This window comes from Papaver somniferum, chromosome 10 (genome assembly GCF_003573695.1).
Source record: "Papaver somniferum cultivar HN1 chromosome 10, ASM357369v1, whole genome shotgun sequence".
In the NCBI taxonomy this organism is placed as follows: domain Eukaryota; kingdom Viridiplantae; phylum Streptophyta; class Magnoliopsida; order Ranunculales; family Papaveraceae; genus Papaver; species Papaver somniferum.
Window position 1 is genome coordinate 160003721 of NC_039367.1, and position 26139 is coordinate 160029859.

General features: G+C 36.7%; 2 protein-coding genes across 2 annotated transcripts; both read right to left on the reverse strand.

The window, feature by feature from the left end:
• Window positions 1-6099: 6099 nt before the first annotated feature.
• LOC113315177 (probable inositol transporter 2) lies at window positions 6100-8760 on the reverse strand. Its single transcript, XM_026563475.1, has 6 exons — window positions 8582-8760; window positions 8304-8356; window positions 7854-8204; window positions 7660-7770; window positions 6937-7581; window positions 6100-6767 (listed from the first exon to the last, which is right to left on the reverse strand). The coding sequence occupies exons 1-6, from the start codon at window positions 8742-8744 to the stop codon at window positions 6324-6326; spliced, it is 1767 nt and encodes a 588-aa protein (XP_026419260.1). The 5' UTR covers window positions 8745-8760; the 3' UTR covers window positions 6100-6323.
• Window positions 8761-16451: 7691 nt separating this feature from the next.
• LOC113315123 (probable inositol transporter 2) lies at window positions 16452-17754 on the reverse strand. Its single transcript, XM_026563436.1, has 2 exons — window positions 17303-17754; window positions 16452-17133 (listed from the first exon to the last, which is right to left on the reverse strand). Exons 1-2 carry the CDS (start codon window positions 17714-17716, stop codon window positions 16690-16692), a joined length of 858 nt encoding a protein of 285 aa, XP_026419221.1. The 5' UTR covers window positions 17717-17754; the 3' UTR covers window positions 16452-16689.
• Between the last annotated feature and the right edge of the window lie 8385 nt (window positions 17755-26139).

Sequence of the window (26139 nt, forward strand, 5' to 3'; positions counted from 1 at the left end):
GAATAAAATGAGAAAAACACCTGGGAGATAAATAGAATTATTATAGACACTGGAAGTTCAATGGATATTCTATTTTATCACACATACAAAACAATGGGTGGCAGAGACGATGAATTGATCCCCTCAACATACAAGATCTATGGTTTTAACGGCTCTGCGAACAAACCAAAAGGGGAGGTGACTATGAGGATTCTTGTACAAAGCTTACCGACAGATATCACATTCTGTGCAGTGGATATTGAGTCACCATACAATGCTTTAATTGGAAGACCATGGCTCAAAAGTATACTAGTTGTTGCATCAACCTTTCATTAGTGTATCAAGTTTCCTTTACCTAAGGGTGTTGGAATTATAAGAGGGGACACAGTTGAAAGTAAAAGTTGTCAAGAAATTGATATTGATAGATGCGAAGCAAGGGCGTCTAAGCGAAGAAATTGGCAAAACAATGCACCAGATAGTAAAAGAGCAGAGAGATTAATGGTCGATGTCTGAGGAAGTATAATGAAATCGAGTAACGGAAGGAAAAAAAACAACATTTGATGGAAAGTTCATGGTGGAAGGAAATTGGTAGAAGAAATCAATAAAGGAAGTAGTAAAAATTGATAATAAAAGATGCAGATGAATATCAACAAAAGCAACAAAATAAGTGGAGACAAAACATCATAAGGTGGAACGCAAAAGGATGTTCTCACAATGCCAGTTGAATGATTATAAACATGTGCGACATATTCGTATGGTATGTCGCACACGTGCGAATTTCGGAAGAGTCGGAAATGAGGAAGAAAAATGCATATAACGAATGTGTATGATTTTCTTTGAGTCAGATGATTTGATAACAACATTTATGTACTACAGTTGATTGAAATGAAAAACTTTAAATTCATATGGTAAAATCATAATAAGAAAATACAAAGAGAAATCTTTATAATAAGACCTTTATAAAAGGCTACAGAAAATGATATTTATTATCAGATTGGCTAGGAATCCAAATATGGCGTGCACCCTAGTTCGCTCATATGCAAGAGGAACAATAGTAAGACCTAACGCACGTCATAATTGGAAATACCTAGAAGGAATGACTCAAGGGAAGGCTACACCGACCCCGGAACTTGAGTTGTGGAGATTTGGGGTGAGAATTAAACGATAATGACCATCCGGGAGAGATACCTTAAATTTTCAGTTTAAGATACTAATCTTAGACTGAGAGCCTAAGGTGAGAAGGGCTCTCCTAAGGAGTGCAGAAACTCGATCAGGGCGCCGAGGTACTCGGTTTAGTCAAGAGTTCCCGGGACGTCTGGATCGTACCGTGCCACTCTTGACAAGTCCTGACTATGATGCACTCGACCCGAAGATACCCCACTTAGGGTGCGGTCTTGCTGCCATAAACCCTATATGTAGTGTATGCGAGATTGCGAAGTCAACTGGTTATTGAAAATCCGGATGGGAAGAGTCATAATCTTAACCAGATAGAGGTAAGCTTCCTTGAAAGGGCAACCAGGGGGAAGATAAGGACGACACCCTCCATCAGGGAGCTGAATTGTGTTAAAAGACGTAAATGTTCCAAGGCTTTTACTCATGGGAGTACTAAGACTTGAGATATTTATGCGAATTAACCCTAAGAGGAAATAATACAAAGAGAAATTGGTAAGATGAGATCAATGGGTCAATACACTATGGTGTAACGACTGCCTGCGATTTCATCGCACATAAAAGAGGCAACATAAGACATTTACATAGGAAGGAACAAATAAGACCTCACGAATAATACATAAAGTTAATTCTAAAACTTTCCCATATGCTCGCACCAAGAGAATCTCTGGATAAAGGATAGCAATTATCTTGGTATAATCAAAGATACAACAAATAACAAGAGGCAAGAATGGGAATGCAAAAGAAGTGTTATTTGCCATTGATAATCTTACTTTCATATGAAGAAGTCACAAATACGAAGCGAAGAAAATAAGAATCATATTAAAAATATGAAAGTTGAGTTTACAAGAATTTACAAGTATATTACAACAAGAAGAAGCAATCAATTTTCATCTTTCTAATTTCGCTCAGACTCAGAATCACTGACTTCTTCTTCAGAATCTTCTTCTTCATCAGTAAATTGGATATCAGGGATTGAAACATTTTCAGGGATAGTTGGGAAATGGTACTTGGACAAAGGAATAACATTCTCGACAAAAACTCGCTTAGCAGCAGCCTCACGAGAACGATTAGCATCGTTGCTGTTGTTCTGGACTAAGTTAAACCAATTCTGCTTCAGTTGCTGATACTTTGAATTACGAGCAAATGATTCTTCTTCTTTAGCAGCTAAGCGAGTTTCTAGTTATGAAATTCGCTTTTGTGGTTCCTTCCCTTTCTCTGCGAAGTAAAAAAAAGGTTAAGGGATAAAAATGAAGATCACAGAACAACAGATGACCTTCATAATTGGAAATAATGTCTGCGACCAGTGTAGAATGCTCAGTATGAATACTAACATTTACACCTAAATTATTTCTAACATCGTTCAGAACTCTAGAAGCCCAATTGATCTCAACTTCACTTTCTATAAGGAGTTGAGTCGAACTAAGTTTCTTTCCTCAACAAGAATATCTCTCACACCACAAGCTGAATCACGCTCTATCTTAATCTGAATAAGGGATTCTTGAAATTGTTCTAATGCTTTCGCACCCCTAAGAGAAATTTCATCTTTTTCAGTAATAAGATTGTTCTTCTTTGCCTCCAATATTTGAATTGCTTCTTTCTCCTCATAAAAGCGCCGTTTACAATTGTTCGCAGCGGATAATGCATTTTTATGGCGTTCTCTAAGAGTAGTATATTTTAATCTTAATTCTTTTAATATAAGGTTTTCAAATCCTCGAGTGGGGAAATTACTTAAAGATGAATTGAGATGTTCTAAAAGAGTTTCAGCATCAGGAAGATCAGCCGCTTCATTTGAAAGGTTATACAGGTCTGCGAAGACAATCAAGTAAGAAGTGCGAATGATTGAATGAATGAAAAAGAGTGAGAAAGTCTGAATTACATACCAATGAGTTCCTTGTTTCTTTCTCGAATTTGAAGGACCAATTGATAATTAGAATTCTCATTTTTAAGTTTGGTATTCTCGTTCGCAAGGATCACATTCGCATCTGAAAGAGTAGATGTCTCATGTTTCATTTTGGCATTCTCAGCTTGTAACTTGTGAAGTTTCCTATCATTGTCTAAAGAAATTGGATAATATATGAGGGCACCCTGTAAAAATAAAAATATCATAAGTGGATGTTGCAAATAAGGAAAAAATCAAAGATAAATGTTGTAGAGTGTGACCAAGCAATTCATTGAAAATTGAAAATCTGGATTTATCGCAGAGGCAACTCCGCGAAGAGATCGATCCCCCAAGTCAGGAATAGTACAGATCTTTGAGATCATTTGGAAGGCACGTTCAGTTTCACCATCATCAAGAGTAGCAAGGGCATCTCCAGAAAAAAGATCAGACAGCTTTTGACGATACGAGTCAATAGAAACTTCTTCTTCAGAAGCTAAGGTATTTCTCTCCGAAGATTCAGAGCTTGAAGAAGAATCATATCTCGCACGCTTCCTAGAGACATCCTCTTTCAATGAGGTTTTCTGGGGTAAATTCTTTGAAGCAGGTTTCTTAGGGATTCTCTTGATTTTTCCTAAAGTTTTGTCCCTCAACGGATTAACCTGTGAGAATAATCAAGATAAGTAACAGAGGAAACAATATTGTTAACATGAGAAGTGTGTTTCTTACTTATTTATTCTGCGAAGTTCATACCTTGAGCGAAGTATTGACCTTTGAGTCATCCTGCGAAAGAGAAGAAATAAAATATAAGAAAGTTACAAAGATTTACAAATTTGTTTAAGAGAGTCACATACCGTTACTTTCTTTTCCTCGTTCTCGAGTAATTTAAATTCCCAAGGTTGATAGGGGGAAAATCTTCGGGAAGAGGATTATCCGAACCATCCGCAGCTCTACCAGAAACAAAGGATTCTTGCAGGATAACAGGACAATTATGCCAACTAGAATCATTAGATTTGCGAGCAACACGATTAGTGTTTGAATTCCAATCTACATCTCGCATTATTTATCATCTTCGGCGATACCATCTGCTCTCCTTACGCGAACAGCCCATTTAGTCACATTACTTTTCATGATAGCGATATAATAATTCTCAAAGAAATTATCAAGAGTGTACTTAGAAGAATCTATGACTTTGTCAAGATGACCTTCTTTTCGCACTTCCTCGGGATAAGAATTTCCAAGACCAGCTTCGCGACGAGCATACTCTAAGGGTATCCTAATAGCATCACCACTCAGTTGAAATATTCCTCGTGCGAATCTTTCATCAGCAAGAATTCTATAGAACAAAGGAATATCAGGGTTATATAAAGGGATTGGAATAGATTGAAGTTGACCTAACAAACAATGATTTTTTGGTTACTCCACTCCTCAGATCTAATTAGTTCAAGGTTAAGTTTGGATGCGAAGTTACAAGGAGGCAGGGAGAGTTCATAACCTCTTTGATTAAAGTCGGTTGCCATTCTGTTAAATTTGAACTCCATCTTTTTACCAGCAGGAGCCATTAGAGAATGGGAATGAAGAATATGAATTTGCACAGAAGGTGAGAGAGAATGAAGAAGATAAAAAGAAGAATAAAAGAAAAATGTTGTATGAGAAAGAGAATATATATAGGAAAGAGCGACCCGTTTTTCGAAATTTACTCTCATTAATGCGAAGAAATGAACGGATAAAAACTTGGGGTTAAAAGAGATGTGTCAAGAAATGAGTGGTTAAAAGGACACGCGTACACAAGAAGGAATTGAAATCCGGATAACTGTCGGCAAAGTAAAAAGATAAGCATGTGCGATCTTAAAAAGAAGAATTTCTCATATCGCTCATTTTGAAGAATCAGCGACACGAGAAGAGGCAAATGTAGGAGTTAAATATGGCATAAGTTGATAAATAAGCGAAGTGAAGAATACAATATGCGAGGAGAATCGCACACAGCAAATTGAGATGACACATCAGAGATGTTAACAAAGTCACGGGTAAAGTGTGAAGAATTATGCGAAGAAGTAAGTTATGCGAAGTTGAGCGATTGTATATGAGCGGATATGTCGCACAGTGATCCCGAAAATAAAGGGATTCTTAGCTGTCATCCACTATGTAAAATCCTATATAAAGGAGAGAGTCATTTTTTATGTGAGGATTCTAGGACAAGTCTTGTAAGAGAGATAAAAAGAGAGAGAATAAATTTAGGTTACAAGAAGTGTTGTTATAGATTTCCATTCATCTAGTAAGTGATTTGAATATTCATTCAATAAAAATATTGTCCATGATGATTACATAGAGAGATAACCAGATTAAGTGAAGCGTAGTTCTAAGAAATCTTACAACTACAATTCTTGGGAGTTATGTGCTAACATGGAGTGTGGGGAAAGTATGCCTAGGCGCATTTACCTTTATTTTGCTGTACTCTTCTATTGATCTTAATTCTATGGAAACAATGTCTAGTTATCTGTGTATGTTAGTTGTTTGCATTTTGAAGGAATCGAGTACAGGATGCTTTCATTTTGTGATCCGACTAGTTTTACGGTTATATGATCAAGCCTCATTATCACCTGTAGACACACGCATGTTGATTTTCATGTGACTTGTGATAATTAGGAATGTTTGATGCATGCTGACTTCTTCCTTGTGATAAGTGATAGTACCAGCAGCGTTTTCGTATTTGACCGATACTTGTGTAATTTCGTCTAGTGGAAATGTGCGCTCTAATTTAGCTAAATCCATAACTAATTTGGATTTGAAGATTCCTATTAATTCTAGAAATTTTGTGGGGAGGAACAAGCGAGTATCTACTTGAACCACACATAGAGGAGTAGTGGTATGATCTATTTGATTCATATCAAATGATGCGTGTTAAGTTCTCAGAATCAGCAGTACTTCGTTACATGAGCAGTGTCACGAAGTGGAGAATTCATCGATAATTGTTTAGTATAGTGCTCAAAGAGAGCCAACTCGTACCAGTGCATTGGATTTGAAGTTTTTTATTTCTATTCAGAAATGGTGTGCGCTGTTTTTTTGCTGAAATTGATACATACGGTATTTGATACAAATAAAAGAAGTGTCAAATAACACAACACAATTTGGTCGCATGACACCGGCAATGCTAGAACAGTGAGTCTTGGAAGGAAAACCCAAGGAAGGAAACATAAACGACGGAAAGACAAACTACCCTAACTTAAATCTTCTAGCTAGTTATTAAACCTAAGGAAACATAAAAGGTGACAATATTTGTACCAAGAGTATCTCTTCAACTGACTTTTGACTGACTATCTTCCGACTGGAAGGAACCTTTCATCTCAGGTACCGACAAATAAGACCATTTGATCAACCGAGTAACAGAGAAAGAAATCAAACTGATGAGTAGCATTGAGAAGGGAAACCCTACAACTTTATTTATTATATAAGATGATACAATGACCGCAAGGAAGAAGATCCAGTTAGTCGCTGCAACCGTCCCGACAAGTTTGCCTCTAACTTCTGCCTTGTACATCCTTGAACACATATGTGATTCCAACGCAAATGTATAGGGAACAACACAGACTAGTAAAAATTCAATAGATGCTGCTCCAGGAAGACTTATTCCGCATTGCCTTGTGACGGAATCTTGTGTGAACCAAATCCGATGTTCAGCCAAACAGGATGCTGATGTCCCATTAGGTTCTATCGTCAAGCAGGCACCGCCAGGTGCACGCTGTGTAGAAGGAAAGAACCATTCATCAGTAGTAACAAAATAAAAAATAAAAAAATCCATGCTTATTTTGCAATTGCACATTGAACAAATAATGAAGTATCAATCAAAACTAGGTTAGTGGGAATTGTGGTCCTACTTCAGTTAAAATTAGAGTAAACAATTTCCTTACCATGAGTTTGTCATCAATACCAGCGCAAAACCCACATCCTGCTCGAAGGCATGTCGCACAGTTCCATGTATCTGCATCTGGAGCTGAAATATAACTGGAACATGCACTATCACCAAAATGGGTGACAGTCTCCAATTTACTCACTCCTTCAGTATTATCTGGTGATATTATAAAGATGACGCTTAACACAAAAAGACCCACCATCATACGGTATGATTTGACAAGCAAAGTTTTCCTCCTCCGAAGTTTTATAGTAAAGTAAGGAAGACCTGAACCATGAATACCATATAGACCACACCACGTTAATAAAGAAAACTTCATGTACCAGATGTCCCATTTAGGGTTCGGTGATACAAAGATGCCACCCATCCTCATGATACAGGGAAGAACATACATTATCATGTTTTCACTCATTAACTGTTCCGCGACTTGCACACCAATGCTAACAACAATCTTTGTGCGTTCTAAAGGATTAGCCCATGTTGTCCTTATCCTAAGCAAGATACTCCTAACAGAAAAGTCTTTTTCATCTTGACAATCTGTTTCATTCTTAATTGACATACTTAATGCACCAAGCTCTTTCTCAACTTCATCAGAACTGTAAATTTTCCTCAAAGCTTCTTTAATTGCGGCCTCTTTCCGGTTCTGTGTTTTAAAAAATTATTATCGACAACAAATAAAAAGTATATGAGAAATTAACAAACTCCATGTTTCAATACTAACTCTTTTATATAGCCAAATAGGTGAATCAGGGAGCGACAACATTATCACAAATTGAAGTAGAGCTGGAAACCCTACTACTGCGATCATATAATCCGAAGTCTTCTCTAGCTCCTGCAATGATTCATTTTTTAAAATAAAATAAACTGAAGATGTTAATCTTGCGAGATAGGATTTACTAGCAATTATAAGTGTACCTGAATGTAAGAAGTAACTTTGGTATCAGCACAAAAGAAGATGAATTTTCCAACAGCAAAAAACATACAATTTCGAGTATGAAGGTGTTCTTGAAGATGAGTTGAAGAAACTTCTAATATGTATATAGGTGAGGTTATTGATGCCATTCCGACCCCCAAACCTATATATGTCTTCCAAACAGTTGCCAACCAACAATCAGAGGAACAATCACCAATAGACAGTAGAACTCCACTGACGAATATCAATGCATTGGCAAATAAGATTGCAAATTTTCGACCTAGAAAATCATTTATCCAACCCCCAATTGCTGAACCAATCACTGCCCCTAGTACACCTGTCCGTATGATTTCCTATGAATTTTAAAAATTGGTATGGAAATCATTATAATTTTAGTTTTATGAGTATGGGAAATTAAATCAGAAAATTAATCAATATAAGTACCTACTTACCTGTTTAATCGACTGGATATCATCTTGGATATAAAATCTCGAGAGGATAAATCCTGAAGAATTAGAAATACCTTGTTAGGAGTTTTAGCTTATAATCAGGATCCATTTACTGATTATAGAGTCAATTACTACTACGAATTCAAATTTCTGTCTTTCTGAACATCTAAGTAATTTATAAACAAATTACTTTAATATCATTCATTTGTTATATACACAGAAAACAATTATCAGCTTAAAAAATATAAATAAAATTAAAAAAGCCAATTAATCATACTTACCGTAGTAATAACCAAATACAAGTGATCCAATCACAGTATTATATATGCGATACCGGTCGAGAGGATGATCAACTACATCATCAGGTGGTAGAGTCTCCTCTTTGCATTTCGGGCGATCTTTCTCAACAATTTCTGTTGAACGTCTGTGTATCATGCCAGCCATTATCTCAATCTTAGGGATGCAACTAATATTCTTTTTCTCAAAACAAAACCAACAGCCAACCTTCTAACCTAGAAAAAATTACCCAAAAATTGCTAAGATAAAGATTAAGTTGCTCGAGGAAGACTTTGAACCAGATTGAGGTAAGTCGGAAGTTTGAATCAATGACTAAGAACGAATCATAAGGAAACCCTTGAAAATTCATGTTGGTGAGTAGAGTTTTAAAAGTAATATAATTGGTCTTACGCTGGCCTGACTCAAGAACTAATTTAATAACTGACCAAAATAGTTACCTCCAGAGTTTTTAAGTCGTTAGTTCCGTGACGATTTTGTCAACGTGTACGTCGGGTTTTATAATTGGCTGGTTCTTCAAGCTAGCCATTGGCCTTTAGGCGTGAACATCAAAGTTGCGAAATATAAATGTTGCATGTAAGTAAGCTGGTTCTTTTTCCCTATATTTCCTAAAATCTTTGTTGAGAACTTTATCCACTGAAAAAAATCCAATTCGGTTCCAGCGAGGACAAGGACAGAATATTGATTATGATAGAGTGAGTGTCCATATTGCGATGAAAAATTCTGCAGAAGAAGAACAGAGAAATGGGAACGAAGAACCAATTACATTGAGTGAAGGAAATATGACGATTGCAGAGCTTAAGGAAAAAAATAATAATCGAAAGAAAGAGGGAAGAAGAGGAGCGTGCGAATTTGATCCGTCAAAATGATGATTTACGAGAAGAGAATCTTAGATTGCAAGAACAAATGTCAAGAAGCGTTACACGCTCAACATCAAGATCCAGTAGGAATTCTTCCAGACAGAGCCAATCTAATCAAAGAAACGATAGGCGAAAGCAACATATGGAAGTCATTGAAGAAAAATCGCAAGAAGATGAAAATTTGGAAGATCACAGGGAAAGAAGACGTATAATTGAATTAGCAACTAATCGTTATGAGGATCCATGCGAACTTCTTCGTAGAGCAAATACTAATCCTGAAAGGGAAGAAGAATTTCCAAGGCAAGGACAAATGATATTACATAGTAGGGAGACACACAAAGAAGAATATGAGCGCGAACGAGAAGTTGCGCGTGCAAGAGATAGACAGCGAAGAGGGGAAGAGTTAGAAGAAAGAGACTTACAAAGTGGATTGCGTCGCATTGATAGTAGATGAAGGGGACACAAACATCATCGCATAGAAGATACGAATAAAGGTCGAATGACACCACAAGAAAGAGAAATATCAAGACATCGATATGATCGCGCAAGCAATGAAGAAAGACACGATAGAGTACAAATTGAAACAAATACTGAAAGGCGTAGGCGAAGAAGAGAGGAAGCTGAAAAACAGGAAATACAATAGGCAATACACCAAAAAAATCATGAGAATAGATTGAGACAAGCAAGGCTAAAAATACCTATGCAAGAATATTTGGATCAATCATTCAGTAAGGAAATACTCAGGGAGATGGCAGAATTAAGAGAAATGATGACTGCAAAAATAAATGATGGGAGAAGACAACTTGAAGAAGCAGTGGAGGAAGCAGAAAAAACTCCATTTACAAAAGAAATTCAAAGAGCTCCGATACCACCTAAGTGCAGTTTACCCATTTACAAGCATATTTGACGGTAGTGCATGCGCGATCCAATATGTGAAAGCTTACTCTAGATGTTTATTGCAGTGAGAAAATTATGATGCAGTAATGTTCAAGTATTTTGCTGCAAGCTTAGCAGGTGAAGCTCTGAAGTGGTTTGAAGGAATACCTGTAGAGTCCATTGGTCGTTCCATCATTTACAAAACATCTTTATGGGGCAGTACATAAGTAATAATCTATCAAGAACGGGGATTGAAAGTGCATTTGAACTTCGCAGAAGCACAAATGAAAGCTTACATCGTCTAACGACTCGCTGGAGAACAATGTGTAGTGAAATGGGAAGGCGGTGGACGAGAGACATCTTATTCTGGCGTTCATAAATGCTCTTTTCGCAATAGATCTATTGTACACCCAAATATTTAGAGTAAAAGATACAATTACAATGTCAGAATTACGCGAATTTCAAGAAGAATATATAGCCCTCGAAGAAAATCAAAGAGATATGAAATCTTACCCAGTTACAATATCAGATTCGAAAGGTGGAAATACAAGTTCACTTCCGAGACTCACAAATGCTGTTGCGAGTACATCGCAGAGAAATCAAGGAAGGAGTAATGCAGAAACGGAACAATAATTAGTGGCTATGGGCAGTGCAGATCAAGCAGAGCTTGAAAAAGAGTACAGAGATAAATAACTTCAAAAGTATGGAAGTAATGATACAGTTCAGCCAGGTAACTCTACAGGACAACAAACAAATTATAACAAGAAAGCGAGAAGAATGGTGTGGGAACAAGTAAATCTGCCAAAATTAAATACTACGGTGGATAAAGTATGGGAAGCTGCTCTCCTAATGAATGATATTCCAGAACCACATAATGCAGGGGAAGAGCCACCACATAATGAATGATATACAAAGAGAAATCTTTATAATAAGACCTTTATAAAAGGCTACAGAAAATGATATTTATTATCAGATTGGCTAGGAATCCAAATATGGCCTGCACCCTAGTTCGCTCATATGCAAGAGGAAAAATAGTAAGACCTAACGCACGTCATAATTGGAAATACCTAGAAGGAATGACTCAAGGGAAGGCTACACCGACCCCGGAACTTGAGTTGTGGAGATTTGGGGTGAGAATTAAACCATAATGACCATCCGGGAGAGATACCTTAAATTTTCAGTCTAAGATACTAATCTTAGATTGAGAGCCTAAGGTGAGAAGGGCTCTCCTAAGGAGTGCAGAAACTCGATCAGGGCGCCGAGGTACTCGGTTGAGTCAAGAGTTCCCGGGACGTCTGGAGCGTACCGTGCCACTCTTGACAAGTCCTGACTATGATGCACTCGACCCGAAGATACCCCACTTAGGGTGCGATCTTGCTGCCATAAACCCTATATGTAGTGTATGTGAGATTGCGAAGTCAACTGGTTATTGAAAATCCGGATGGGAAGAGCCATAATCTTAACCAGATAGAGGTAAGCTTCCTTGAAGGGGCAACCAGGGGGAAGATAAGGACGACACCCTCCATCAGGGAGCTGAATTGTGTTAAAAGACGTAAATGTTCCAAGACTTTTACTCATGGGAGTACTAAGACTTGAGATATTTATGCGAATTAACCCGAAGAGGAAATAATACAAAGAGAAATTGGTAAGATGAGATCAATGGGTCAGTACACTATGGTGTAACGACTGCCTGCGATTTCATCGCACATAAAAGAGGCAACATATGACCTTTACATAGGAAGGAACAAATAAGACCTCACGAATAATACATAAAGTTAATTCTAAAAGTTTCCCATATGTTCACACCAAGAGAATCTCTGGATAAAGGATAGCAATTATCTTGGTATAATCAAAGATACAACAAATAACAAGAGGCAAGAATGTGAATGCAAAAGAAGTGTTATTTGCCACATTTTTATAATCCTACTTTCATATGAAGAAGTCACAAATACGAAGCGAAGAAAATAAGAATCATATTAAAAAGATGAAAGCTGAGTTTACAAGAATTTACAAGTATATTACAACAAGAAGAAGCAATCAATTTTCATCTTTCTAATTTCGCTCAGACTCAGAATCACTGACTTCTTCTTCAGAATCTTCGTCTTCATCAGTAACTTGGATATCAGGGATTGAAACATTTTCAGGGATAGCTGGGAAATGGTACTTCGACAAAGGAATACCATTATCGACACAAACTCGCTTAACAGGAGCCTCACGAGAACGATTAGCATCGTTGTTGTTGTTATGGACTAAATTAAACCAATTCTGCTTCAGTTGCTGATACTTTGAATTACGAGCAAACGATTCTTCTTCTTTAGCAGCTAAGCGAGTTTCTAGTTCTGAAATTCGCTTTTGTTGTTCCTTCTCTTTCTCTGCGAAGTAAAAAAAAAGTTAAGGGATATAAAAACAAAAAAAAAATGATATATAAAAATGAAGATCACAGAACAACAGATGACCTTCATAATTGGAAATAATGTCTGCGACCAGTGTAGAATGCTCAGTATGAAGACTAACATTTACACCTAAATTATTTCTAGCATCGTTCAGAACTCTAGCAGCCCAATTGAGATCAACTTCACTTTCTATAAGGAGTTGAGTCGAACTAAGTTTCTTTCCTCAATAAGAATATCTCTCACACGACAAGCTGAATCACGCTCTATCTTAATCTGAATAAGGGATTCTTGAAATTTTCTAATGCTTTCGCACCCCTAAGAGCAATTTCATCTTTTTCAGTAATAAGATTGTTCTTCTTTGACTCCAATATTTGAATTGCTTCTTTCTCCTGATAAAAGCGTCGTTCAAAATTGTTCGCAGCGGATAATGCATTTTTATGGCGTTCTCTAAGAGTAGTATATTTTAATATTAATTCTTCTAATATAAGGTTTTCAAATCCTCGAGTGGGGAAATTACTTAAAGAGGAATTGAGATGTTCTAAAAGAGTTTTAGCATCAGGAAGATTAGCCGCTTCATTTGAAAGGTTATACAGGTCTGCGAAGACAATCAAGTAAGAAGTGCGAATGATTGAATGAAGGAAAAAGAGTGAGAAAGTCTGAATTACATACCAATGAGTTCCTTGTTTCTTTCTCGAGTTTGAAGGACCAATTGATAATTAGAATTCTCATTTTTAAGTTTGGTATTCTCGTTCGCAAGGATCACATTCGCATCTGAAAGAGTAGATGTCTCATGTTTCAGTTTGGCATTCTCAGCTTGTAACTTGTGAAGTTTCCTATCATTGTCTAAAGAAATTGCATAAGATATGAGGGCACCCAGTAAAGATAAAAATATCATAAGTGGATGTTGCAAATAAGGAAAAAATCAAAGATAAATGTTGTAGAGTGTGACCAAGCAATTCATTGAAAATTGAAAATATGGATTTATCGCAGAGGCAACTCCGCGAAGAGATCGATCCCCCAAGTCAGGAATAGTACATATCTTTGAGATCATTTGGAAGGCACGTTCAGTTTCATCATCATCAAGAGTAGCAAGGGAATCTCCAGAAAAAAGATCAGACAGCTTTTGATGATACGAGTCAATAGAAACTTCTTCTTCAGAAGCTAAGGTATTTCTCTCCGAAGATTCAGAGCTTGAAGAAGAATCATATCTCGCACGCTTCCTAGAGACATCCTCTTTCAATGAGGTTTTCTGGGGTAAATTCTTTGAAGCAGGTTTCTTAGGGATTCTCTTGCTTTTGCCTAAAATTTTGTCGCTCAACGGATTAACCTGTGAGAATAATAAATATAAGTAACAGAGGAAACAATATTGTTAACATAAGAAGTGTGTTTCTTACTTATTTATTCTGCGAAGTTCATACCTTGAGCGAAGTATTGACCTTTGAGTCATCCTGCGAAAGAGAAGAAATAAAATATAAGAAAGTTACAAAGATTTACAAATTGGTTTAAGAGAGTCACATACCGTTACTTTCTTTTCCTCGTTCTCGAGTAATTTAAATTCCCAAGGTTGATAGGGGGAAAATCTTCGGGAAGAGGATTATCCGAACCATCCGCAGCTCTACCAGAAACAAAGGATTCTTGCAGGATAACAGGAAAATTATGCCAACTAGAATCATTAGATATGCGAGCAACACGATTAGAGTTTGAATTCCAATCTACATATCGCATTATTTTATCATCTTCGGCAATATCATCTGCTCTCCTTATGCGAACATCCCATTTAGTCATATTACTTTTCATGATAGTGATATAATAATTCTTAAAGAAATTATCAAGAGTGTACTTAGCAGAATCTATGACTTTGTCACGATGACCTTCTTTTCGCACTTCCTCGGGATAAGAATTTCCAAGACCAGCTTCGCGACGAGCATACTCTAAGGGTATCCTAATAGCATCACCACTCAGTTGAAATATTCCTCGTGCGAATCTTTCATTAGCAAGGATTCTATAAAACAAAGGAATATCAGGGTTATATAAAGGGATTGGCATAGACTGAAGTTGACCTAACGAAACAATGATTTTTTGGTTACTCCACTCCTCGGATCTAATTAGTTCAAGGTTAAGTTTGGATGCGAAGTTACAAGGAGGCAAGGAGAGTTCATAACCTCTTTGATTAAAGTCGGTTTTCATTCTGTTAAATTCGATCTCCGTCTTTTTACCAGCAGGAGCCATTAGAGAATGGGAATGAAGAATATGAATTTGCACAGAAGGTGAGAGAGAATGTAGAAGATAAAAAGAAGAATAAAAGAAAAATGTTGTATGAGAAAGAGAATATATATAGGAAAGAGCGACCCGTTTTTCGAAATTTACTCTCATTAATGCGAAGAACTGAACGGATAAAAACTTGCGGTTAAAAGACATGTGTCAAGAAATGAGTGGTTAAAAGGACACGCGTACACAAGAAGGACTTGAAATCCGGATAACTGTCGGCAAAGTAAAAAGATAAGCATGTGCGATCTTAAAAAGAAGAATTTCTCATATCGCTCATTTTTAAGAATCAGCGACACGAGAAGAGGCAAATGTAGGAGTTAAATTTCGCACAAGTTAATAAATAAGCGAAGTGAAGAATACAATATGCGAGGAGAATCGCACACAACAAATTGAGATGACACATCAGATGATGTCAGCAACGTCACGGGTAAAGTGTGAAGAATTATGCGAAGAAGTAAGTTATGCGAAGATGAGCGATTGTATATGAGCGAATATGTCGCACAGTGATCCCGAAAATAAAGGGATTCTTAGCTGTCATCCACTATGTAAAATCCTATATAAAGGAGAGAGTCATTTTTTATGTGAGGATTCTAGGACAAGTCTTGTAAGAGAGATAAAAAGAGAGAGAGAATAAATTTAGGTTACAAGAAGTGTTGTTATAGATTTCCATTCATCTTGTAAGTGATTTGAATATTCATTCAATAAAACAATTGTCCATGATGATTACATAGAGAGATAACCAGATTAAGTGAAGTGTAGTTGTAAGAAATCTTACAACTACAATTCTTGGGAGTTATGTGCTAACATGGAGTGTGGGGAAAGTATGCCTAGGCGCATTTACCTTTATTTTGCTGTACTCTTCTATTGATCTTAATTCTATGGAAACAATGTCTAGTTATCTGTGTATGTTAGTTGTTTGCATTTTGAAGGAATCGAGTACAGGATGCTTTCATTTTGTGATCCGACTAGTTTTAAGGTTATATGATCAAGCCTCATTATCACCTGTAGACACACGCATGTTGATTTTCCTGTGACTTGTGATAATTAGGAATGTTTGATGCATGCTGACTTCTTCCTTGTGATAAGTGATAGTACCAGCAGCGTATTCGTATTTGACCGATACTTGTGTAATTTCGTCTAGTGGAAATGTGCGCTCTAATTTAGCTAAATCCATAACTAATTTGGATTTGAAGATTCCTATTAATTCTAGAAATTTTGTGGGGAGGAACAAGCGAGTATCTACTTGAACCACACATAGAGGAGTAGTGGTATGATCTATTTGATTCATATCAAATGATGCGTGTTAAGTTCTCAGAATCAGCAGTACTTCGTTACATGAGCAGTGTCACGAAGTGGAGAATTCATCGATAATTGTTTAGTATAGTGCTCAAAGAGAGCCAACTCGTACCAGTGCATTGGATTTGAAGTTTTTTATTTCTATTCAGAAATGGTGTGCGCTGTTTTTTTGGCTGACATTGATACATACGGTATTTGATACAAATAAAAGAAGTGTCAAATAACACAACACAATTTGGTCGCATGACACCGGCAATGCTAGAACAGTGAGTCTTGGAAGGAAAACCCAAGGAAGGAAACATAAACGACGGAAAGACAAACTACCCTAACTTAAATCTTCTAGCTAGTTATTAAACCTAAGGAAACATAAAAGGTGACAATATTTGTACCAAGAGTATCTCTTCAACTGACTTTTGACTGACTATCTTCCGACTGGAAGGAACCTTTCATCTCAGGTACCGACAAATAAGACCATTTGATCAACCGAGTAACAGAGAAAGAAATCAAACTGATGAGTAGCATTGAGAAGGGAAACCCTACAACTTTATTTATTATATAAGATGATACAATGACCGCAAGGAAGAAGATCCAGTTAGTCGCTGCAACCGTCCCGACAAGTTTGCCTCTAACTTCTGCCTTGTACATCCTTGAACACATATGTGATTCCAACGCAAATGTATAGGGAACAACACAGACTAGTAAAAATTCAATAGATGCTGCTCCAGGAAGACTTATTCCGCATTGCCTTGTGACGGAATCTTGTGTGAACCAAATCCGATGTTCAGCCAAACAGGATGCTGACGTCCCATTAGGTTCTATCGTCAAGCAGGCACCGCCAGGTGCACGCTGTGTAGAAGGAAAGAACCATTCATCAGTAGTAACAAAATAAAAAATAAAAAAATCCATGCTTATTTTGCAATTGCACATTGAACAAATAATGAAGTATCAATCAAAACTAGGTTAGTGGGAATTGTGGTCCTACTTCAGTTAAAATTAGAGTAAACAATTTCCTTACCATGAGTTTGTCATCAATACCAGCGCAAAACCCACATCCTGCTCGAAGGCATGTCGCACAGTTCCATGTATCTGCATCTGGAGCTGAAATATAACTCGAACATGCTCTATCACCAAAATGGGTGACAGTCTCCAATTTACTCACTCCTTCAGTATTATCTGGTGATATTATAAAGATGACGCTTAACACAAAAAGACCCACCATCATACGGTATGATTTGACAAGCAAAGTTTTCCTCCTCCGAAGTTTTATAGTAAAGTAAGGAAGACCTGAACCATGAATACCATATAGACCACACCACGTTAATAAAGAAAACTTCATGTACCAGATGTCCCATTTAGGGTTCGGTGATACAGAGATGCCACCCATCCTCATGATACAGGGAAGAACATACATTATCATGTTTTCACTCATTAACTGTTCCGCGACTTGCACACCAATGCTAACAACAATCTTTGTGCGTTCTAAAGGACTAGCCCATGTTGTCCTTATCCTAAGCAAGATACTCCTAACAGAAGAGTCTTTTTCATCTTGACAATCTGTTTCATTCTTAATTGACATACTTAATGCACCAAGCTCTTTCTCAACTTCATCAGAACTGTAAATTTTCCTCAAAGCTTCTTTAATTGCGGCCTCTTTCCGGTTCTGTGTTTTAAAAAATTATTATCGACAACAAATAAAAAGTATATGAGAAATTAACAAACTCCATGTTTCAATACTAACTCTTTTATATAGCCAAATAGGTGAATCAGGGAGCGACAACATTATCACAAATTGAAGTAGAGCTGGAAACCCTACTACTGCGATCATATAATCCGAAGTCTTCTCTAGCTCCTGCAATGATTCATTTTTTAAAATAAATAAACTGAAGATGTTAATCTTGCGAGATAGGATTTACTAGCAATTATAAGTGTACCTGAATGTAAGAAGTAACTGCGGTATCAGCACAAAAGAAGATGAATTTTCCAACAGCAAAAAGCATACAATTTCGAGTATGAAGGTGTTCTTGAAGATGAGTTGAAGAAACTTCTAATATGTATATAGGTGAGGTTATTGATGCCATTCCGACCCCCAAACCTATATATGTCTTCCAAACAGTTGCCAACCAACAATCAGAGGAACAATCACCAATAGACAGTAGAACTCCACTGACGAATATCAATGCATTGGCAAATAAGATTGCAAATTTTCGACCTAGAAAATCATTTATCCAACCCCCAATTGCTGAACCAATCACTGCCCCTAGTACACCTGTCCGTATGATTTCCTATGAATTTTAAAAATTGGTATGGAAATCATTATAATTTTAGTTTTATGAGTATGGGAAATTAAATCAGAAAATTAATCAATATAAGTACCTACTTACCTGTTTAATCGACTGGATATCATCTTGGATATAAAATCTCGAGAGGATAAATCCTGAACAATTAGAAATACCTTGTTAGGAGTTTTAGCTTATAATCAGGATCCATTTACTGATTATAGAATCAATTACTAATACGAATTCAAATTTCTGTCTTTCTGAACATCTTAGTTAATATCATTCATTTGTTATATAAACAGAAAACAATTATTAGCTTAAAAAATAAAAATAAAAATTGAAAAAGCTAACTAATCATACTTACCATAGTAATAACCAAATATAAGTGATCCAGTCACAATATTATATATGCGATACCGGTCGAGAGGATGATCAACTACATCATCAGGTGGTACAGTCTCCTCTTTGCATTTCGGGCGATCTGTCTCAACAATTTCTGTTGAACCTCTGTGCATGATGCCAGCCACTATCTCAACGTTAGGGGTGCAGCACTGCAGCTAATATTCGCTTTCTCAAAACAAAACCAACAGTTAAAATTCTCACCTAGAATAAATCACCTAAAAATTGCTGAGATAATTAAGATAAAAGTTGCTCGAGGAAGACTTTGAACCAAATTGAGATAAGTCGGAAGTTTAAATCAATGACTTAGAACGAGTCATACGGAAACCCTTGAAACGTCATGTTGGTGAGTAGAGTTTTAATAGTAATATAATTGGGCTCACACTAGGCCGACCCAAGAACTAATTTAAGAACTGACCAAAATAGTTACCTCTAGAGTTTTTAACTAGAGGTAACTATTTTGTCAACGTGTGCGCCGGGTTTTATAATTGGGCGGCTCTTCAAGCTAGCCATTGGCGTGAACATCATAGTTGCGAAATTTAAATGTTGCATGTAAGCTGGTTCTTGTTCTCTCCTAAAATCTTTGTTGAGAACTTTATGACGAAGAGTGTAAAATGTTTGCAGCTGCAAACCCCATGAATGTTTAATAGCATCAATCAAAGGTTCAAAGTATACTTGGTCTAAATTTGAGCAATCTTATGTAGAATTGATCGTTTTTTAATCTCGCCTGAATTTCAGCAAAAATATCCTTTTGCTTCTCAGTTGGAAAAGACAAGGCCAACTTCTGACCACTTACCGCTCCTCTTTAGTCTCATCTGATCCATCCCGGGTCCTTCGCCTTTCCGTTTTGAACTTATGGGGTTTGAACATCCTGATTTTATTGTTGGAAAAAACTTGACCAAAATAGAGGATGAAAAAACAGAAAACACAAAAGATTGTTGAATCACTGGAGTTTCAAGGCCTTGTGATTCTTTTCAGCAATTATTTGGACCATTCCCAAATAATTAGCGAGTACAATCGGTCAACGAAATATTGCTTTCAAGATACAATGAAATCCTAACAACGTTGTTGGATTCAAGAGTTGTACTCCCTTGACCCAACCAAGACCACATACTATTTAGAATCTGATGATACTTAGTGTGAGAAGAAATCTGAGATTTGTTGTGTTTTTCCATTATTGAATGGAAATAAATCATCACTACTTATAGGGGACTCATGCCTATTGTAGATGCCTCTTGATTCTCAAAAGACGCCAATAGTGTCTGATGAGAATGAATATGTCTCTTGTGAACAATCACACCGTTTGGATATGCCTTTTCTCCATTGCATCTATTAGGCGCAGTATGCTCCCCGTCGTAGTGGCAAACCAAAAACGAAAACCATTTTATTTTTTATATTATTGAAAATATCCAACAATCTCCCCCTATTTTCAATAACCAAAAAACATGAAAATAAGACAAAGTAAAACTTACAAAACTGGAGTGGCTACATCACTCAGGTGACTGCCTACGTACCCGAGTGGGATCAAGCCAACATAGTTCAAGCTCAGTGGGGAAATAAGCATCATCGTACAAATCAATACATAAATGATAGGTATCTTTTGGATTTGAACCTTCACTTAGTGTAAGAAATTCAAAGACTTATCGGGGTTCAGTGGTGGTGAAACCAGTCTGGAACCAAGTACTCCATGTGATAAAACCGGAATCTCCACACATACTGATTTCAGAGATTTTGTGTTTTGTAGCTCAGCACATTAACGTCTCTGTGCTTATCCTGGATTCATGAGTCTTCTTTAGAGAATGGTCTTTTTCTCTTGGGAAACGTCCTGATTTCCAAACTCATATAGGTAAGTCTCGAAGGTGTTTCTACGAAACACCTTGTGATAAAAGTTAGACTTATTAAGGATTTTCATCCATCCCTTTTTTTTCTTGCAGAATCACTGAAATAAACATAAATGAGAAGTTTTTACTTAGTGCACCATAATCACATCCATAACTTGTTTTTTTTTTTGCTGATACGCGAAAACCGGACCCAGGCCCCTACCCAAACCCAGCCTGTTGGACTGGCCCCACTTCCAGACCCAACACCGCTCAACCCACTATACAACTAATCTACCACAAACCTTTACGGCGGCGGGAATTGAACCCCTGACTTCCTCCTTACTGGAGTTGATGGGATACCAGTAAGCTATGCTCTTGGACCCACATCCATAACTTGTTGGTACCACATTAAACTTTGTTTATCTTTTTCAAAACATAGGTTGTGTTTCTGCTATAGGCGATAAACTTTCTTTCACATACCTTAGTCCCATTTTTGTATACTTCATTGAAAACATTTCCTTCGGGAGAATCTTCATAAATGTATCTGCCAAATTTTTTCCTCCGTTTCAATGGTCAACTGCAATTACTCCTTCCTTGAGTAATTGACTTACCGTTCAATGCACAAGACTTGTATGTCTCGAATTTTCATTATAAGTCTTTGTTAAAGACGTTATAAATCATAGCCTGATTCACAATTAATCAATACCGTTTGAGATGGCTTCTTCCGAAAATGGGTTCTCTACAAGTTAGGTTTTAATTCATTCCTCCTCATTAATTGCATCTACTCATGCAATCAATTCAGAAGACATTATTAAAAATGTTCCTATTTGATTTTACAAAATAACTGTAACTTCTCTAATGATCCTAATTAACATTTACAGTTATTCACAAAAATCCATTACAGACTTGCATACACTAGAGGCATAGAAAATTTGAAGGTAACTTTCTTGCTATTTCAACAAGCATATTATCACGATGAGCAACTCCTGTACATGTGCCCAATCATCTACAAATTTATACCCAAATACATAGTCAATGTCTATTTAACATTTTACATAATGTAATGAAAATGTTCATAATTTATGCGTTGGTAATATTGTAACACCCCATCGTTGGATATTTGGTCGGCCGCCAAATCTTCCAATATGTTACATATCAATCGGTATTTCACCTTTCGCTGTCATTTAAGACATGCCATTTTCCAGATTTTGGAACCTATAATTCTTATTACTAGAATTATGCTCATGTCGTGCAATTATTATCTTAACAATTATTAATTTCGGACTTTAAATTTTATAATTCCGATGGAAAGAATTATATCTGTACCATAAAATAAAAATGTTGCCTGAACAATCAATATTGGTGATCTCTAATTGGTTTTCTAATCATAGAGCATTCATGACAATGCTCCCCTATTATCACGCGACCAATAAATCGTATTTGCATATTACTTGTTTGATCAGTATCAAATATACACAACAGTAATTTCTAAAGAGATCTTCAAATCCAATCTCTTGGACTTGGCATGAAATTCTCAATCATTTTCCAATCACCAAAAATAACTAAGCATAGAAAATATGCTTACCCAAGATTTTAATTGTGCAATGTCTTACGGTATGTAGTCTACCCACGTATATTCCAGTAAAGCTACTGGAAATGTTAATCCAAATCAAAATTTGGAACCAATTGTCCAACTCAAACCCAAGTCCTGATCATACAAAATCTTCAAATCCAATATAATATACATCTATAGTTCCTATGGATTTAGCTCTAACGAGACTACGTATGATCCTCCCTTTTAAAATAAGGGGTTGCTGCCTCATGATCATTTTCTCAAAAAATTAAATCTTCAAATCCAATATACTGTAAAGATACCACTCTTTGGATTCGGTTCTCTCCGGCCTGTATTATCGTGGTCATGAGATAGCTTGGTTTTTCGCCTATACCAAAACACAGTAGGTAATGGCAACTGCAAGTTGAAACTTAACTTATATAAAGACAACTCTTTTTATTGATGTTTAGAAAATCTCTCAAAACTAAACACAGGTTCTAATCTTGCTCATATGATCAACCACAACTTTGGTGATCATATTTATATAGAACTATGAATTCCTTTTCCTAGTCCTATTACCTTATTACATGTCTGTCCTTTTCTTAGAACTAGATAACTTCTAATTCCTTTAGGATTACATCAATTTCCTAATCTTGTCCTAACCAGTTTGTTAGTGACTTCTATGTTGAAGTTAATCCAACATTCTCCCCCTTAAGCTTCAACCTTACCCGTGACATATCTTGTACTCCAATCAGTTGTCTCATTTCTTCAAACTTGATCCGAGCTAATGCCTTTGTCAATATATCTGCTTTCTGCTCAGTTCCTGGTATGTGTTCAACATTAATGACCTCCTTCTCGATGCATTCTCGTATTAAATGGTACCTTTTGTGAATGTGTTTCGTCTTCCCATGAAACACTGGATTTTTAGTGAGTGCAATTGCAGACTTATTATAAAACTTGATGAGAACTTTTCAGGTTCTCTTTCTTTGATTTCACCCAACAGTTCTTGAGGCCATATTGATTGTTTAACTACTTCTGTTGCGGTCACAAACTCAGCTTCACGGGATGAGAGGGCTACAGTGTCTTGCTTCTGTGAACACCATGTAATAGGTGCTTCACCTAGATAAAATATATGACCAGTTGTACCTTTTCCATCATCTTAGTCAATATTATGACTGCTGTCACTATACCCAACAATTCCTTTTGATACTCCTCAACCATACTTCAATCCACAGCTGATTGTTACTCTTAGATATCTCAATATCTGCTTTATTACATCACCATGAGACTTGCGTGGACTCTGCATATAACGGCTTGCTACTCCCACAGAGAAAGACAAATCTGGTCTTGTGTGTAATAAGTATCTTAGGCATCCAACATTTCTTCTATAACTCGTTGGATCAATCTCAGCTTCTTCTTGTGCCTTTGAAACTTTAAGTCCAAACTCCATTAGTATCTTAGTTGGATTACAAGTTTCAAGTCCTGCTTCTTTCAGAATTCTCCTTGCATAAGCTTCTTGCTTAATCTGAATCCCATCTACTCCTTGATGGACTTCTATGCCAAGGTAATAAGTGAGTTTTTCGAGGTCTGACATCTCAAACTTTGATGACATTTCTCTCTTGAACTCATTGATCACCTTAAGGGAGTTGCCAGTCAAAAATAGATCATCTACATAGACTGCAATCACAAGAAGCGTTCCATTTTCTTCTCTTCTGTATATTGATGTTTCTTTAGAGCACTTAACAAATCTGATTTCTCTTAAGATTTGATCTAACTTTATATTCCAGGATCGAGGAGCTTGTCTTAAACCATAGAGAGCTTTTGTCAACTTGTAAACTCTATGTTCTTGTCCCTTTACTTCGAAACCTTCTGGTTGTTCAACATACACATCTTCACTTAGTTCACCATGCAAGAATGCCGTCTTTAAGTATAAGTGGTGAATTTCCCATGAGTTTGATGCAGCTTCTGCTATTAAGAGACGAATTGTCTTTAGTCTAGTAACTGGTGCGAAAACTTCATCAAAGTCTATGCCTGATTCTTGAACGTATCCCTTAGCTACAAGTCTTGCCTTATATTTGTTAATAGTTCCATCAGCATTTCTTTTAACCTTGAAGATCTACTTGAGGCCAATCACTTTTACCCCACCTGGCTTATCAACTAGAAACCAAGTCTTGTTTCTGTTGATTGAAATAATTTCTTCTCTACATGCTTGTGTCCATTTAGTCGAGACCTTTGCTTCCTGAAAATTCCTTGGTTCATCATTAACAGAAAATAGCATAATCGCACATTCTTCTGCAGCTTGAAGAACATAGTCCTCCAGATACTGTGGCTTTTGTATCTGTCTTGTTGATTTTCGCAGTGGAATGGGTTGAGTTATTTCATCGATCTCCTCTTCTTCTTCTTCTTCTTCGTTATTCTCAGTGTTTTCATTATTCTCTTCTTCTATCAGATTTCTGAAAGCTTTGAATCTGTCAAATGCTTCACTCTTTCCTTTCATAAGAATAGACCACATATATCTTGAGAAGTCATCTATAATAACAAATATGTATTTTTTATTTGCAAGGGTTTGTGGTGTAATAGGACCACATAAATCAGCATGAAGAATCTCTAATGGCTTTGAGGCTCTGAATGTTGTTGCTTTTGGAAAACCTTGACGCGTTTGTTTCCCAACTAAACATAATTCACATATTTTTGATTCATCGTTTATCTGTGGTAGCCCTCGAACCATCTTGTTCTGAGACATTGCCTTTAAAGTTCTAAAGCTTATGTGTCCAAACCTTGCGTGCCACTTCCATGTCTGATCTTCTAGTCTCATATTCAGACACAATGGCCTTTCAATCATGAGACTTATCTTATAGAGTCTATTCTGTGAGCGTGAGACTCAAACTAAAAGTCTTCCACTTGGGTCATGAACTGTTAGATAATCTTGTCGCATTCTAACATCACATCCAACTTCTGTAGCTTGTCCTAAACTTAGAATGTTTCTTTGTAAGTTTGGGATGGAGTAGATGTTTGTGACAAGATTCTGTTCTCCGGTCTTGCTCTGAAATAGAATTGATCCTTTCCCTTCAATTTCTACAGAAGATCCATCCCCAAACTTCACTTGTCCTTTAATTTTCTCATTGAGTTCAGAAAAGTAGTGTCTCCTACCAGTCATGTGATTGCTGGCTCCATTATCTAAATAACCAGATTCCTTCTTCTCCATCCTTTGATTCTTAATTTTTTGGTATTACTTTCCCTTCGTTTAAGAATACAACTTCGTGCATGAAAAGAGTTGTATCTGCTTCCCTTGTTTCATTATTGTTTGCTTCTTCCATCTTTTGTATTCTTTCAGGCATACAGAGGAGAAGTGTCCTGGTTTATCACATCTGTAACAAATAATAATTGATCTATCCTTATTTTCTTTCCTTTGGTTTTGATCATTCTGACTTGTTGTTCTATCTTGTGAGTTAAACCTTCCTCCCCTTCCTAGGCCTCTGTTTACTCTACCACCTCTTCCACGACCTCTTCCTCTTGTCGCAGAGTTTTGTTGGTAAGAGTTTGTGTACAAGAGTTTTCCTTGAGTTTCTCCATTATTTTCTTCATCAAGGATTCTCTCTTCATATGCTTTCAATCTTCCAATTATATCTTCATAGCTAGTCTTCTTTAAATCTAAGACTTGTTCTAGAGAAGCTATGATATGAATATACTTGGATCTTGGTAAACTATTGAGAAACTTCTTTACCAGTTTATCTTCATCAATGGATTGTCCAAGTGACGCAACTTTTGAGGCTATCTCTGATAGCTTTCTTGCAAAGCTATGAAT

Excerpts from the sequence above, each read along its gene's own strand:
- LOC113315123 (XM_026563436.1), bottom strand. The coding sequence starts at position 17,716 with ATGAGTGAAAACATGATAATGTATGTTCTTCCCTGTATCATGAGGATG. Across the intron at positions 17,134-17,302 it reads GTATTGATGACAAACTCATG|CGTGCACCTGGCGGTGCCTG; the intron begins GTAAGGAAATTG and ends CCTTCTACACAG.
- LOC113315177 (XM_026563475.1), bottom strand. The coding sequence starts at position 8,744 with ATGGCTGGCATGATACACAGACGTTCAACAGAAATTGTTGAGAAAGAT. Across the intron at positions 8,357-8,581 it reads TGTATTTGGTTATTACTACG|GATTTATCCTCTCGAGATTT; the intron begins GTAAGTATGATT and ends CTAATTCTTCAG. Across the intron at positions 6,768-6,936 it reads GTATTGATGACAAACTCATG|CGTGCACCTGGCGGTGCCTG; the intron begins GTAAGGAAATTG and ends CCTTCTACACAG.